Genomic DNA, 17,202 nt, shown 5'->3' with positions numbered 1-17,202 from the left:
TCTGCCATCTCGAGTACCTCGACGTTAGGGGTGTGAGCGCTCCAATGGATGTTGAGGATGGAGCGGAGACAACGCTGGTGGAAGCGTTCTAGGAGCCGTAGGTGGTGCCGGTAGAGGACCCATGATTCAGAGCCGAACAGGAGTGTGGGTATGACAACGGCTCTGTATACGCTTATCTTTGTGAGGTTTTTCAGTTGGTTGTTTTTCCAGACTCTTTTGTGTAGTCTTCCAAAGGCGCTATTTGCCTTGGCGAGTCTGTTGTCTATCTCATTGTCGATCCTTGCATCTGATGAAATGGTGCAGCCGAGATAGGTAAACTGGTTGACCGTTTTGAGTTTTGTGTGCCCGATGGAGATGTGGGGGGGCTGGTAGTCATGGTGGGGAGCTGGCTGATGGAGGACCTCAGTTTTCTTCAGGCTGACTTCCAGGCCAAACATTTTGGCAGTTTCCGCAAAGCAGGACGTCAAGCGCTGAAGAGCTGGCTCTGAATGGGCAACTAAAGCGGCATCATCTGCAAAGAGTAGTTCACGGACAAGTTTCTCTTGTGTCTTGGTGTGAGCTTGCAGGCGCCTCAGATTGAAGAGACTGCCATCCGTGCGGTACCGGATGTAAACAGCGTCTTCATTGTTGGGGTCTTTCATGGCTTGGTTCAGCATCATGCTGAAGAAGATTGAAAAGAGGGTTGGTGCGAGAACACAGCCTTGCTTCACGCCATTGTTAATGGAGAAGGGTTCAGAGAGCTCATTGCTGTATCTGACCCGACCTTGTTGGTTTTCGTGCAGTTGGATAATCATGTTGAGGAACTTTGGGGGACATCCGATGCGCTCTAGTATTTGCCAAAGCCCTTTCCTGCTCACGGTGTCGAAGGCTTTGGTGAGGTCAACAAAGGTGATGTAGAGTCCTTTGTTTTGTTCTCTACACTTTTCTTGGAGCTGTCTGAGGGCAAAGACCATGTCAGTAGTTCCTCTGTTAGCGCGAAAGCCGCACTGTGATTCTGGGAGAATATTCTCAGATTGGTCTGTAGGTGAGGAAATCCATGGTCTAATTACACAGTGGGGTGTTAACTCCCAGGTCTTGGAATTTGCTGATCAGTTATGAGTTGACTCAGGATGGAGAGCTCCTTCCTACCCAAGATTAACAGAGCTGCTCTTGGACATAAGCAGCTGTACCAAATGAATGATTTTAAACTTGGACTTGGAAGGATGTGGGTCTCAGTGTTCAGGCTGTAACCTATACGCATCTCCAATTGTCCTACAACACATAGGGTCTCTGCTAAGTCACATTACCTAAAGAAGTGGTTTTCAAACTTTTTCTTTCCACTCATATCTTTGGCTTGGCTTCGCGGACGAAGATTTATGGAGGGGGTAAAAAGTCCACGTCAGCTGCAGGCTCGTTTGTGGCTGACCAGTCCGATGCGGGACAGGCAGACACGATTGCAGCGGTTGCAAGGGAAAATTGGTTGGTTGGGGTTGGGTGTTGGGTTTTTCCTCCTTTGCCTTTTGTCAGTGAGGTGGGCTCTGCGGTCTTCTTCAAAGGAGGCTGCTGCCCGCCAAACTGTGAGGCGCCAAGATGCACGGTTTGAGGCGTTATCAGCCCACTGGCGGTGGTCAATGTGGCAGGCACCAAGAGATTTCTTTAGGCAGTCCTTGTACCTTTTCTTTGGTGCACCTCTGTCACGGTGGCCAGTGGAGAGCTCGCCATATAATACGATCTTGGGAAGGCGATGGTCCTCCATTCTGGAGACGTGACCCATCCAGCGCAGCTGGATCTTCAGCAGCGTGGACTCGATGCTGTCGACCTCTGCCATCTCGAGTACCACGACGTTAGGGGTGTGAGCGCTCCAATGGATGTTGAGGATGGAGCGGAGACAACGCTGGTGGAAGCGTTCTAGGAGCCGTAGGTGGTGCCGGTAGAGGACCCATGATTCGGAGCCGAACAGGAGTGTGGGTATGACAACGGCTCTGTATACGCTTATCTTTGTGAGGTTTTTCAGTTGGTTGTTTTTCCAGACTCTTTTGTGTAGTCTTCCAAAGGCGCTATTTGCCTTGGCGAGTCTGTTGTCTATCTCATTGTCGATCCTTGCATCTGATGAAATGGTGCAGCCGAGATAGGTAAACTGGTTGACCGTTTTGAGTTTTGTGTGCCCGATGGAGATGTGGGGGGGCTGGTAGTCATGGTGGGGAGCTGGCTGATGGAGGACCTCAGTTTTCTTCAGGCTGACTTCCAGGCCAAACATTTTGGCAGTTTCCGCAAAGCAGGACGTCAAGCGCTGAAGAGCTGGCTCTGAATGGGCAACTAAAGCGGCATCATCTGCAAAGAGTAGTTCACGGACAAGTTTCTCTTGTGTCTTGGTGTGAGCTTGCAGGCGCCTCAGATTGAAGAGACTGCCATCCGTGCGGTACCGGATGTAAACAGCGTCTTCATTGTTGGGGTCTTTCATGGCTTGGTTCAGCATCATGCTGAAGAAGATTGAAAAGAGGGTTGGTGCGAGAACACAGCCTTGCTTCACGCCATTGTTAATGGAGAAGGGTTCAGAGAGCTCATTGCTGTATCTGACCCGACCTTGTTGGTTTTCGTGCAGTTGGATAATCATGTTGAGGAACTTTGGGGGACATCCGATGCGCTCTAGTATTTGCCAAAGCCCTTTCCTGCTCACGGTGTCGAAGGCTTTGGTGAGGTCAACAAAGGTGATGTAGAGTCCTTTGTTTTGTTCTCTGCACTTTTCTTGGAGCTGTCTGAGGGCAAAGACCATGTCAGTGGTTCCTCTGTTTGCGCGAAAGCCGCACTGTGATTCTGGGAGAATATTCTCAGCGACACTAGGTATTATTCTATTTAGTAGAATCCTAGCGAAGATTTTGCCTGCAATGGAGAGCAACGTGATTCCCCTGTAGTTTGAGCAGTCTGATTTCTCGCCTTTGTTTTTGTACAGGGTGATGATGGTGGCATCACGAAACAGCCAGGAAATCCAGGAGCTGCTGGCAAAGAAGCGAGCTGCCCACCAGGCTCACCTTACAAAGCCGTCCTGTCCAGAGAAGAAACAAGCCTTCCGTCGCGCATGCAGCCATCTTCAGCGCAAACTACGGGAGATCCAAAATGAGTGGTGGACTAGCCTCGCCAAACGAACACAGCTCAGCGCGGACATTGGCGACTTCAGGGGTTTCTACGAGGCTCTAAAGGCTGTGTACGGCCCCTCACCCCAAGTCCAAAGCCCGCTGCGCAGCTCAGACGGCAAAGTCCTCCTCAGCGACAAGATCTCCATCCTCAACCGATGGTCAGAACACTTCCAATTTCTTTTCAGTACCAACCGCTCAGTCCAAGATTCCGCCCTGCTCCAGCTCCCTCAACAGCCCCTAAGGCTAGAGCTGGATGAGGTTCCCACCCTGGATGAGACATATAAGGCAATCGAACAACTGAAAAGTGGCAAAGCAGCAGGTATGGATGGAATCCCCCCCAGAAGTCTGGAAGGCTGGCGGCAAAACTCTGCATGCCAAACTGCATGAGTTTTTCAAGCTTTGTTGGGACTCATATACCACCTTAAGTAATCTCTTTGCCATCGGTGCTCTGTGATTAGGAAGGGACTACTTAAGGTGGTATATGAGTGGGAGAAAGGGGAGAATCACTGCTCTAGATCCAATTATTACTGAAGTATTTTGCTTGAGAAAAATTGTCATTGGCCCATTTCCTTTGGAGTTATGAAACCATCCACATAACAGTAAATTAGATACAATTAAAACAGTGACTTTCAACCTTTTTCTTTCCACTCGCATCCCACCTTAAGCAATCCCTTTCTAACCACAGAGCACCTATGGCATAGGGAATACTTAAAGTGGGATGTGAGGGGAAATGAAAAGGTTGAGAACCACTGATTTACAGACACCAATTCTATACAAGATGGCCATTAATGATACAGGTGAAGATTCAGTCAAAACATCTTCAATAAATTGGGAGAGAGGAGGATTTACTATACAAAGTATAGTTGAAATGAATAGCAGGCTTGCTTTTATTGGAAAACTAGGTAATACAAGGGCAAATGGAAAGACAGAATACAAAGATCTGGTTCAAAATGAAGGAGGAGAGTACAAGGTTGTGTATGAGAAAGAGGAAATCTACCATGGATCTGTCAAGTCACCTCCCCTTGGCATCTTTGCCAAGTAAACTCCCATCTCCATTCTGGAAGGTTGAACCACCACTCGCCAGAAACTCAAATGGACTATTCACATAAATAGCTGAAGCAGGGCAGAATCAGAGTATCCTAAACTTAGACCAAAATCCTGATGCACTAAAGCCTTTCCAGCATCTCCAGGGCACGTCAGGAATGTAATGGAATGCTTGACATCCCCCGAACAAGTGTTACTTCAATAACTTTCAAGAGTTAAACACCATCCAAGAAAAAGTAACTCGTTTGAATGGCAGCCAACAAAATGACTTGAATATCCACCACAACCACACTGCAATGTAATTACTCGCCCAGACTACCATGATGACACCTCCATTACCCACAACCTCTCCCACTAAGACCAACACAGAGCAGAAAGTTCCCCTCCAAAGTGCACACCACCCTGTCCTGAATTGGACAAATTTAAATTCCTGTGAGTCCTGCTCTGAGGACTTTTCCTGGACCCAACATCCTAATGCTTTTTTGTGAAGAAAGCACGTCAGCGTCCCTCCTTCTTCAGCGGTATCTCATCGGAAATTTTGGCAAACCTCTACAGATGGAATTCTCCAAAACAGCACTGTAGAAGTACCTTCAGCAGAAAGGCTGCAGTGATGGGAAATGAGTTTAAAACAGGTCTTCCCATCAACTACAAGTCTGGGCAGTAAATGCTGGCTTTGCCAGTTTTGCATCCAACCCAAAAGAAATGACTAAAAATATGGCACCATTAAACATTGTTGCTCTTTGCATCAGTGTGATTGGTAAATGAGCTACTCTAATTGTCAAAAAATAGGCTCCCCTCTATTGACTAAGGACTTTGAAATAATGAAAGCAAAATTCAAATTTATTGTCAAGAGTTCATACATAACATCACATTCATCCTCGAGATTTTTTTTCCTGTGGACCAGGCAGAATTTCTACTTATCTATATTTGTAAGCTGCACTCAAAAAAGAAAGTCGTTCCATGCAGATATCCTCAATGGTGCAGAGTTTTGCCTGTGATGCACTGGGCTGTGTCCACTATCTTCTGCAGGGCTTTCTGCCAAGAGGTTTCAGTGCTGCCCCCCTCCCCCATTCCAGGGCGTGATCCTGGTCAGCGCATTTTCCACTACACATCTGTAGAGGTTTGCCAAAATTTCCGATGAGATACCGCTGAAGAAGGAGGGACGCTGACGTGCTTTCTTCACAAAAAAGCATTAGGATGTTGGGTCCAGGAAAAGTCCTCAGAGCAGGACTCACAGGAATTTAAATTTGCTTACCATCTCCACCTCTGAACACTATTTGGAATCATGCTTAAACTTTCCTCCTTTTGCTATTTTGGAGATGCACATCTACGGGGAGAGGAGAGGATCAACCACCCATGAATAAACTGGAAAATACAAGCATTCTGGTTAGAAAGCAGTCCAGCAGTCCAAATTTACCTGCTACTGAACCCCAGTACCCTTGAGTGTAAAGCCCTGCAAAAGGTAGTGGACACAGCCCAGGACATCATAGGCCCACCTTTGAGAACATCTACAGGGAACGCTGCCGTTGGAGAGCAGCAGTAATCATCAAGGACCCTCACCACCCAGCACACGCTCTGTTCTCACTGCTGCCATTAGGAAATAGGTACAAGTGTCAAGACCCGCATCACCAGGTTCAGGAACAGCTGCTACCCCTCCACCATCAGACTCCTCAACCACAAACTCAAACTCAATCAAGGTTTAAATTCAGCATGTCTTTACTTGAGCATTTCATTGATTTTTTTTTAAATTCTTCTGCATTGCACAGTCGGTTTGTTTACATTTGTTATCTGTTTACATTCTGCTTACAGTTCATTTGTTTACATATGTAGGTCGTGTAAAGACTTTTTTTGCATTACCAATAAGTGGCAATTCTATCTCACCCAATGAATCTCAGGCCTGTATGCAATGTAATGTATGTACTGTGACAGAATATATAGAGGTGTTTGGGATATAAATTGGGAAAGGTTTGTTAGAGCAGGTTACACGCAAACACTTTAAAAACACAGAATTTTTGCAGGTGCTTTTGCAAGAGGCTCAGATTCATGATGGACTGTAATTTGCAAAAGGCAACAAATGTAACAACAGGCAGTAGCAGCTTTGTCTGTAAAAGATCATTTACTGTCTGGACGGTCATATGATCTTTGCAGGGGGAGAGCAGAAAAAGAAGCAGGCTTTGCTTGGGGAGAGGGGAGACATTGGTTCCAGAGGGTAAAGCTGGCAAGCTTTGGAAGACGGCCTGGTCAAAGGAGAGGACTGGCTGTCCGGTGTTTCCCTTGGAATAGGAGAAACAGAAAGCAATTCTGTGGTGACCTGAAACAAGAAAAACTCTCTCTCTGAAAACCAACAAGTACCCTTGAGTGGTAACCATTTACCTGTTAAGCACCAAAGCCTGGTGAACTTTATTAATGCTAACTTCTGTGCACAGAACAAGAATTGCCGGCAACCAGTGAGATTGGACTGTGAACCAAAGAACTTTGCTGAACTGACACACACATGCACTTAGCATGAGAAGGGGGTTAAGTAGGTTAAGAGAGTCAATAGAGACTAGTTAAAGTTTGATTCTATTTTCATGTTCAAAGATAATTAAAAGCAACTTTTGTTTAAGTTACCCTTTGTTGTGGTGCATATCTATTGCTGCTGGGTTTTGGGGTCCTCTGGATTCTTAACAGTACTCTGACAATAAATCTGAAATCTGCAGGGAGCCTCTCCATCTTTTCGTTCATTTTTGTTACTGGTATTAAATTCAGCATGTCTTTCTAATTTGCAGCCAGCATTAAACTGCAAAACCCTATTTTTTTTTTATTAATTATCCTTTAAGAGTCATTGTTGCAGACCCCACCAAGTTAGTTAAGCAATGACACAAAGTCATTCTTTCTGCTTCAGAGTCCAAAGGGCATTGGTGTAGGGAACAAGCACAGCAGGGTTGAAAGTTCAGGGCCAGGGAGCAGGCAAGGAGCCTGCCTTATTATATGCTACAAACCCTTTCTAACCACAGGTTGCTCAAATGATGGCATTAAATCAAAATTTCAGTGAAATACACATTAAAGTAATAAACATCTCAGGCCAAGGAGGTGGGGGCTTTACTTACTTCAGGCCGCAAAGTTGGAAGAATGACGATCTCCTGCAGAGCCTGCTTCGCCAACTCTTGCCCAGCTACATCTTCAAAACAGACAGATGGCGCACTGTGGAAAAAAAAAATCATCGATAAACACTGCTGACTTCTCATTCAGTTCCATCCAGGACTCCATAGACATTTTATATCAAGCACCTCCAATTACATAGATATTCCAATAATCTGCTCTCTGGCTATCTCGTAGTTTGGTATATAGCTCACTATATGATGTTTTAACTCACCAGATCCTTGGTTCTCATGCAGTCTTTAAATTGATGAAGATCCCTTTTTCTGCTATTACCTTACCAGGTAAGATCTTACCAGGTCTAACTTTACCAGGTTCACGGACAAAGCTATTACTTGCAACTTTTTTTTAATGCAGCATGTTGGAATATTACTGTCATTCAACAGTTCAGAAATTCTGCTGGTCTGACATCAAACTCAGAATGTCAGATTATCAGTTTACTATAGAAGTGGTTGTAACCCATATCCCCTCTCAGCATCCCCCTGCTCCCGCTCCTTCTCAACCCCAGTGGAAGTGAATAGTTTAATTTTATGTAACAAGAAAAACAAGTATTGTTGATAAAAGGAAAGCATTATTTAAAAACACTACACTGAAGCCAGAGTTCCTTGGGGCAGTGTTTTTAAACCATACTAAAGGCACAGTTAATGTAGTGGTTAGCACAATGCCAAATAGCGCTAGCGACCTGGGTTCGAATCCGGCAGTCTGTAAAGGGTTTTTACATTCTCCCTGTGGAATTCCTCCAGTTTCCTCCCATCCTCCAAATACATAATTGGTATATTTGGGTGCCACATGCTCATGGGCCAGAAGGACCTGTTACCTTGCTGTAATTCTAAAGCAAAATTTAGAAAAAAAAATTAAACAGCCAAATCTCATCCCTGAAGCTGCAGCTGACATCAAAATCCAATGACTGACTTTCAGCGATGGTGGAGTGACCAGATAAAAGGAGACAAAACATCTTAAAATATTATTACTGTTCTTGATCATAATTCTTTCACCAATTGAGGGGAACAGGAACATAAAACATTGCAATAATTGTACAATTGCCATGGAGACATTTACTTTTTGGATAAATGAATAACTGCAGATAGTTTCAGGGGGAAAAAAAAATCCACAGGAATACTGGAATATTGCCAAAATACAATCCAACAACGCTGGAAAGCTGGATGGAAGTCAGTGGCACTTGTAAAACACCTGCTGCTACCTTGATACCAAATCATTCTGGACTCCCAGAAATGAAAGAGGATCAAAAATAAATGCTCCTGAAGGAAAGATTATGATAATGGACTTGCAAAACACAGGAGTGGAGTAATAATCAAAAAAATAATTCACATCCCAGTCTGAGAACTCGAGTTTGGTTTAAAAATTCCAGAAATAAAAATCAGCATCAGTGACTAGTGTTACAACCGAGACCAGCAGCAAAAGAAATTCACCAAGATAATGGTATCTTCAAAACAATATCTTTTATTAATAACATAACACTTCTTACTTAACTCTCAACTTAACCCCACTATGCGCAAATGGATGTGTGTGTGCAGTGAAACCCAAACCATTACAGTTTAGGCAGAATTCCGAAGAGATGATTTTAAAGTTTAGTTTCAGAAAGCTTTTGTGTTGAAACTCAAAGTCTTTACTGCTGTTCAAAAGTTCTCAAACTCATGAATTCTTGTAGGTTTGCTTTCAGAGAATTGTTTCTTCATACGAATGATTTCCCTCTGTTTTATGGAAGTTTCAGAACTTGTGTCTTCTTCCACAATGATTTCACAAACCCCGGCAAGGGTTACATAAAGTGGCCATGTAAAAATGGACACTGTGAAATTGTCCTCTTTTCAAAGAGACAGCTAAAATGACTCTTCCTTGCCACAGATTTGTACATCTTCCATGGGAAAGAGAATATAATAAGAACAGCACCTCTCTCACTAGAGGCTACTGCATTTCTGACTTCAAATGTTTCTTGGTGCAATATTAAAGATGTCTTGCCATTTCTTCAAACCACTTCAGAAATATAATTCAAAAGCAAATGACTCCTCTCTGTCTACTGGCCATGGAATTAAAAGTCCTCTGTGTACATAGGTGCTTCTCCTTTGCAAACACTATTGTTCCAGCAATTAAATGAACCATTCAATTCTTATTTTTATTGCTCCGTTTTCCAAACATCGCGCCTCCGAAAATAGCTTCTTTCTGTGTGTCAGTAAGTGAGCCTCTCTTCATCCCACAAAATAACTACTAAAAATATATAACTAAAGATTAATAATAACACAAATCCATCATACTAGGAAAATGTGGAACTGTTAAAGAACAGCCAACTGGGCCATTCATTTGCTTCACGGAAGATTTCTGTCTCTGATAAAAAATTTAAAATGTCAATTTTCTTTTTAAACCACATATCCAATCCCAGTTTAATATCTATGCAATACAACATATTTACCTGTCCACCACTTCGTTCAAGATCAGGTTTGCCAGCTTGCTATCAACATTACGAAAATTTTTCATGTCTTTCTTCTTCTGAGGCGTTGTAACAGGAGTGGTAGGTTTGTTTGGTCTGTTGTGCCTTGAACTCACTGCCAGCTTAAAAAAAAACACTGAATAAACCTTCAAAACAAAATATGATTAAAAAAAAAAGAACTGCAAAAACTAAAAACTATCATGACAAATTCCTAAAATATCATTTTATTTATGACCTCTTCATGCTCTATACGCCCATCATTCAACTATTCAATTTCTTCAATCCAGTCTATCCCAAATTTCCTTCTCTTGACCACTTTACCTTTCTTGATTTAGGCCTCATTCTCAAACTTCCTTCCTACACCTCATCTTTGTTTCCTCCTTAATTAAGCAGCTTGCATGCCAAGTGTTCTGATAACATTCCTGTGAAGTGCTGTGGGAGGATCTACTGTGATTGGACAAACAAAGTTTGTAAAACACAGGCTGGTTTTTCAGGCAAATGGTAGAACAATAATTTTACTGGGGCAGAATGCAAATCTTTCCTTGTGTGAATTAAATTTTGTTCTTTTTGGGACTGATCTTAAATATTTTTTCCCTCTCTTCTCTTTTCAAAGACATTGACATTCATACAAGTGACCTCTACCAGAAAGAACTACAAAGTAACTTGGGAGTTATCGACGTTTGTGAAAAACCCAACTCTACTGTAAATGTGAAGCAGTAAAAACACACACAAATGCTAAAGGAACTCAGCCGGTCTCGCAGCATCCACAAGAGGTGAAGATACTTAATTGACGTTTCAATCCAAGCCCTCCTTCAAGGAATAAGCAAAGAAAAGTAAGACATAAGAATAAAGAAACTGAAGGCTGGCAGGGGAGGAGTCCAGACCAACAAGACAGCAGGAGGAGGATTTAAACAGAGAAGTCTATGTTAATGCCATCTGGTTGGAGAATGCCCAGAAGGAAGAGGAGGTGCTGGACCTCAAATTTACAGGTGGTCTCAGTCGAGCAGTGCACGAGATCATGGACAGACATGTCACCAAGGGTATGGAAATTGTAATGAGTGACCACTGGGAGATCCACACTATTGCAGCAGGTAGCGTTGGGGTACTTAAAGCGACCTCCCAGTCTCTGCCCTGTCTCTCCAAACAGGAGCACTGGATGCAGTAGATGACCCCTCCAGATTCACAAGTGAAATGTTTCACTTGGAAGGACTGTTTGGGGCCCCAAATGGTGGTGAGGGAAGATATGTAGGTGCAAGTGAAGCATCTCCTGCGGTCACAAGGGTAGGTACCAAGGGTACAATCAGAAGGGAGGGAGCAGTAGATAAGGGAGTCACAGAGGGAGCAGTCCCTGCAGAAGCCAGAAAGGGGAATATGTCTCGTTGTGGGATCATATAGTAGGTGGCAGAGATAGCAGAGGAAGACATGTTGGACACGATGGCTGGTGGGGTAGTTGGTGAGGACAAGGGGAATCCTGTCCTCATTGCATGTGAGGGCAAAGGGAGCCAGAGCTGTTGTAATGGAGGTTATGTGGATGAGTGCCAAGTTGATGGTGGTAGAGGGAAAGCCATGTCGTGAGAAGGACGTCTCTGATGTTCTGGCATGGAAGAGGTCATCCTGGGAGCAGAAGCAATGGAAACTGAGGAATTGAGAGAAGGGAATGGAATCCTTACAGAGGACAGGGTGTGAAGACGCAATTGTGCATGTTGGTGGGCTTGTAGAAGATGTCTGTCGAGAGTTTGTCTCCCAAGATGGAGACAGAGTGAGGAAAGGGAGAGTTCAGCAAGAGATGGAGCAAGTGAATTTGAGGTCGGGGTGGAAGTTGGCAGCAAAGTGGATGAAGTCCACGAGCTCATCACCATGAGTGCGTGAGGCAGCAACAAAGTAATCATCAATGTAGCAGAGGAAGAGTCGACGGGCCTTGCCTGTGTAGGTTTGTAGCATGGATTGCACCTACTGCAAATAAACTTTTGCTACAATCACTTCCTCCATTCCTTTAGCACCAACGGAATGGTAGAGTTCATCTCAAGCCCCATACCAAACAATGAAAAGTGACCATCAGCTCATGCTGTCATAGAACTGCTCGATTGGCCTACTTTACCTATTGCTTCAAAGGAGCAAAAGGTGAGCATAGCAATCTGGCACCGTCTGTACGTTCTCACAGTGTCTGCGTGGTTTCCTCCAGGTGCTCCTGTTTCCTTCCACCCTTCAAAAACGTACAGGGTTTGTAGGTTAATTGGTGTAGTTAGGCAGCACGGGCTCAAGGGGTGGAAGGGCCTGTTACCATGCTGTACATCTAAATTTATTTTAGAAAGATCCAAGAGATTGGAGTGCCAGTATGAATTGAAGAATGGGCATTGTAGCAAAACACCCTTCCCCCATATCCCTGTCCTGCCATTAGATCACCTGATGAGCTAAAATCTGCAGCAGCTATAGAGCCTCAGGCCATCTCAAAGGGATAATAAAGGCAATGAATTAGTTATAGTGCAGTCAACACTCTGTTGTAGGAAGCACGGCAATTTTTGCACGATAATGCCAAGATATTCTAATTCTAATTCTGGGATAAATACTGGATGGGACAATAGCCGGGGTTGGGAAAAGAGAAGAAACTCCCGTTCCTTTAAAATAATACTCTGGGATCCCTTGCACCCAGTTGAAGAGGCAATCAGGAGCTTCACTGAAAGTCTGCAATTACAAGTATTTAAAGAGCCCACACATCGAAAGGGGTAACATACAGGAGGAAGAAACGGCAACAGTGAACACACTTTAGAATATTTTGATCAGAATTTGTCTTATTTTTTTTCTCTCAATCTGAAATACAATATCAAACATATCAATGTCTCTTCTTTCCACCACCCACCCCCCCCAAGATTAATCCGATCTAGCCCCTGGAATTATTAGCAAACAGCTCAGAAATCACTGGGGGAGAAGAGTGTTTAAAACAAAATCAGAATTAACTGAACTACCTGAAATACATTTAGTCTACAAATTATTCCTCGCCAGTAACTGCAGTAATACAGTCATCAACAAACTGCCATGCATGCCACAGTGCTTTGAAATTCACCGCAAATGGCAAGGAGACTGAAATTTCCACCAATGACAGGTGTTTTGGAAGGATTCTGAGCAATAGCCTCACAGTGTCTGAAGATCACTTTTGGAGTTTACCTGCCATCCAGAGCCTGCTTTGTGAGTAGACGACATCTATTATTTTAATTTGGTCGGTTTTAAGGTCGTGCCTGCATACACTTTTAAGGCCAGCGGCCAACAAGATTGAAACCATCGCAAAGACTGACCATTTGAGTATGCTTCAAAGAGGGAAAAAAAAATTTCTCTATCTACCACCCAAAATGACAGAAGGAGAAGAGAATGAAAAGAATTGACTCAGTGGAATTTCTTGTTTATTTTTATTGAGTGACAACATTGTTTGACGGGTTTAATGTATCTTATATTCTGAACTTTAAATGAATGGGAGGGGAGGTAGCGAGGGTGGGATGGGAAGGGGGGGGGGGAGAAAACGACACTGTATATATTTGAAAAGGAAAATGTATGTACCTTGATCAATGTGGTTTATAGTGTGAAAAATAAAAAAAAAATTTTAAAAAAAGGAAAAAAATTCAAAGCTGTGATGGAAGAATGGAATTGCATGATTAATGCCTCTTTTAGAGAGCAATCACATACCTGTCAAATAAATTCCACAAATTCATTCGAAGAATTTGATCACTTTCCACATGGTTAAATTAGACTACTCAGTTATTCTATTCTTAATTTAATAACTTTAAAACTTTCAAAGCTACCAAATGAAAGATACTTGACTGTAATGACATAAAACAAGCTTCAAGTTCCATACTTTTAAAAGTGGTGGTTAAGTTAGGGGATCCAAAAGAAATTCAGTCATCTGTGTGAAGTGGCCACTAAAATGTCATGGACAAACACAAAATAATCAAAACGTCCAATGATTCATCTTTACATCTCTTTGATGGGTAAACTATAACCAGTAAAACCCTGGTTAGGCTACTCCTGGATTAGTGAGAGTAGATTTGGCACATACAAAATGACCTTGAGGGAATGCAATACTTTCCAGTTACAATGTCCATTTGACAATGATCAAATTATGATGAGAGATTTCTCTAACTAGGATTAAGTGCACTAAAATTTAAGATTGATTTTTAAAATAGTTAGGGAAACTAACAAATCAGAAGCTGAGTAACCATTGATGTTAGTTGGAGAATCAAAGACCAGCTTAAAAAAAAATCAAAGTCAAGTCTATCAGGATGACTGGTAAATTCTTCAAAATACAAAGATGGGGTAGAGGTTTATAAAACTTCCACCAATGGCAGTTGACGCAAGGCTAATTGTCAACTCTCAGATACTGGTTTCTGTGGGGGGAAAAAGTACAAAAAAACATGGAGTTAGATTAAGAATCCACCTTGACCTTATCGAATGGTAATAGTCAGGAACTGCAGGTCAAATGGCAGTTGACGCAAGGCTAATTGACAACTCACAGATACTGGTTTCTGTGGGGGGGCGGGGGGAAGTACAAAAAAACATGGAGTTAGATTAAGAATCCACCTCAACCTTATCGAATGGTAATAGTCAGGAACTGCAGGTCAAATAAGTTTATCTCTGCTATTTGAATTTATAGAAGCAATGACCAAAATTATTTAACTGTCTAAATTAAATTAGAAAAAGTACCAGTAACCCTACTTTAACCACTGAAGCTTATCAAAATAAACCATGTTTAAGCTAACAGGTGCTTATACATCCAATAACATATGGAAATTACAAGGCTTCCCAGGGACAAGCAGGAAGAAGTTGAAAACGTTGAATTTCTGCTTCAAGGGCTCATGTGTGAATCAACAATACTGACAGTGCAGGACTTGGTAAATACAAGAGATCTCGGCAACATTGATACCTTGGCAGTTGAGGAACTGGGTTGAGCAGGTGCTCGGGATGCCCCAGTGATATTGGAGATTCCACTGTAGCTGTGGGCCCTGTTGTGACCACACTGTCCTGGTGAAGCAATTTTTGCTGTGCACTTTGAACGAGGGAGAGAATTGCTTGTATGTATCAAAGGATCCTTTTTCTTTGGAACAGCTCCACTTTCTACAGTCAAAACAGAACAAGTGTCAGAAGTACAAACCATATAGACAGCAACGTACTCAAGAGTGCTCCAAAGCCCTTGTTGCCAAGTCTAAACTCACCCATCAGCCTAACTTTCTTATAAAGATTCAATTTAAAAATTCTCAACCTGGTTTTCACATTTCTATGTAGTTCCCAGTTTTACAACCTTACAAGATGCTGCATTTCTGCTATTCTGGTTCTTCACTTTCGTGACTCCACCACTGACAATAGTCTCTTCAGTAGCCAATACCTAAAAATTTATACATCTCGCACCATATGTTTCAAAACTTTCTCTCTTCTGAGGTTTCTTGAAAACTACTTTTCTATCAAATTTAGGGTCATCTCATCTAATAGCAACTTGTGACAGTGGGCAAACTTTGAATGCAAGAACTCATGAAGTGTTTTGAGATACTTTGCTAAGCTATTGAATCCATGCAAAGTGAAGAACATTGATACTGTGGCTAGTATGCCTTCAGGAGAGCTCTGCAGGAACATACGCTGATGGGTACAACAAGAGACAAGGCAAATTTAATTTATACAAAAAGAGACTCAATCGTGCAAGACACCTAATATTGAATCATCTTTACATTAAAAAGGATGAGTGACAAGAGTGTGGAATGCACTGCTAGCTGAAATGGTGAATGTAGTAGCCTCAATTTTGACATTTAAGAAAATTTTGAATAGGTATATGGATAGGAGGAGTATGGAGGGCTATTGGCCGGGTGCAGGTCAGTGGAACGAGACGAAGTAATAGATTGGCACAGACAGGATGAGCAGAGGTGCCCATTTCTGGACTGTAGAGTTCTGTGGTTCTACGATCATCCCGTAAACAAGAGCTCCAGTTCACCAACACTAGCTAAATAGGAGTCAAAGAATGGGCAGATAAATTTACATGGATCATTCACACAACTTGATACTGCAACATGCCAAGTCCTTGAGATTCAGCCCCTGTCTGTATGCAAATGAGCCCATTTTAAAAATTAAGTCATATACAGTACTGTGGGGAAGATAAATAAACCATGAGGTGGCAAATGTGATGGGCAAGAGCATCTGGAGAGTAAGCATTAGGTCAGACCAAAAGATTCTGTGCTAAACATATTCTTTGCAATGAAGATGCCATGTGGATGGCCCCAACAATCCTGTGTATGCTGCTGAGTGAACATTGTAATACAAGTGACTTTGTCATTACTATCAGTGCAAAAGGGAAATCTTGAAAGATCGTTTCAGAAGCTCAACAGAGAGTTCAGTGGCAGGGTATCTTTTGAAGCAAGACAAGGAAAAAGTAAAACTGGAGAGGAACCCTCAGTAAAGAGTGGCTGCCTCTCAGCACCAGCAAGTTCACTGCTGACCTTGGGTCCTCGCTGTGTGGAGTTTGCACATTCTCTAGAGGACCAAATGCATTTCCTCAATGTATTCCAATTTCCTCCCAAAGACGTTAATTAGCTATTGTGGACCGGGAGTTGCAAGAGAACGAAATGGGATTCATGTAAATGTTTGATGTCCAGCCTGGATTCAATAACCTAAAGGACCTGCTGCAAAGCTGCAACTTTGTCTGAGAAAGCATCATGGAAGGATTGTCAGGGCATCTTTTGAATGAAAAGATTAAGCCTGATACTTGAATTAGAATCTATCAACATGGAAATTTCAAAAGACAAAAAGGCTGCAGTCTTGTAACTTCAAGATCAGTAATACTAGTAAGCTGGTTAATGTTCTGTCATCTCTGTAACATTGCCAGTCAATTTCTGCATAAAGATTCCAGTGATGTGGATTGAGGGTTAAAATGCTGACTGTGAATTGGCTCCTTTTGCATTCACCCAACAGCACAAACAATTTAAATGTCATAGCATAGGCATTTGAAGAAGCCTCACTGGAATAGCAAGCTGGATTTTTGGGCTCAAAAGCTCTGTAATGTGGCTCAACCCCACATCCTTTTGACAAATCAATAGCACCATGCAATAAACTATGTTTGATTTTAAAACTATGTTTCTTTTTAAAAAAAGAGTGGTCTGGTATACTGAACCAACATTGTAGCTGTGGAATTTAAAAATATATCAATCAACTGAAATAATTAAAAGCTACCATTAGTAATGGTGACTATGAAATTCCCACTAGCATCCTGAAGTAAATATACTGTCCATATCTGGTCTGACTGATGTGTGATCCCAGATTCACAGCAACAATGAACTCATAAATGCCCTCTGAAAAGGTCAAACAAACCACTCAGTTTAGGAACCATTTGGGATATAGAATGAATTCTAGCTTAAAGTACGAAGTTCAGATTTATTATCAGAATGGGGCGGATGTTGTTTGTGCTCATACGCCATCATGTTGAAATAACGAGACCAC

The 17,202-nt window shown here is 42.5% G+C and overlaps 1 protein-coding gene across 2 annotated transcripts in view; it reads right to left on the bottom strand.

Moving 5' to 3' along the window:
- The window catches only part of spast (spastin), a 77,197-nt gene that overhangs the window by 22,274 nt on the left and 37,721 nt on the right, over positions 1-17,202 (bottom strand). For both annotated transcript variants that reach the window (XR_011340108.1, XM_069885115.1), the window contains exons 4-6: positions 14,648-14,838; positions 9,721-9,860; positions 7,247-7,340 (exon numbers count right to left, since the gene is read on the bottom strand). Coding sequence is in view for 1 of the 2 variants with exons in the window: in XM_069885115.1 (XP_069741216.1) it covers positions 7,247-7,340; positions 9,721-9,860; positions 14,648-14,838 (425 nt within the window). In the remaining variant the exon portion in view is untranslated. The remainder of the gene's footprint in view (positions 1-7,246; positions 7,341-9,720; positions 9,861-14,647; positions 14,839-17,202) is intronic.

This window comes from Narcine bancroftii, chromosome 6 (genome assembly GCF_036971445.1).
Source record: "Narcine bancroftii isolate sNarBan1 chromosome 6, sNarBan1.hap1, whole genome shotgun sequence".
Lineage (NCBI taxonomy): Eukaryota > Metazoa > Chordata > Chondrichthyes > Torpediniformes > Narcinidae > Narcine > Narcine bancroftii.
The sequence above is the reverse complement of the archived record's forward strand: the minus strand, read 5'-3'. Positions and strand labels throughout refer to the sequence as shown.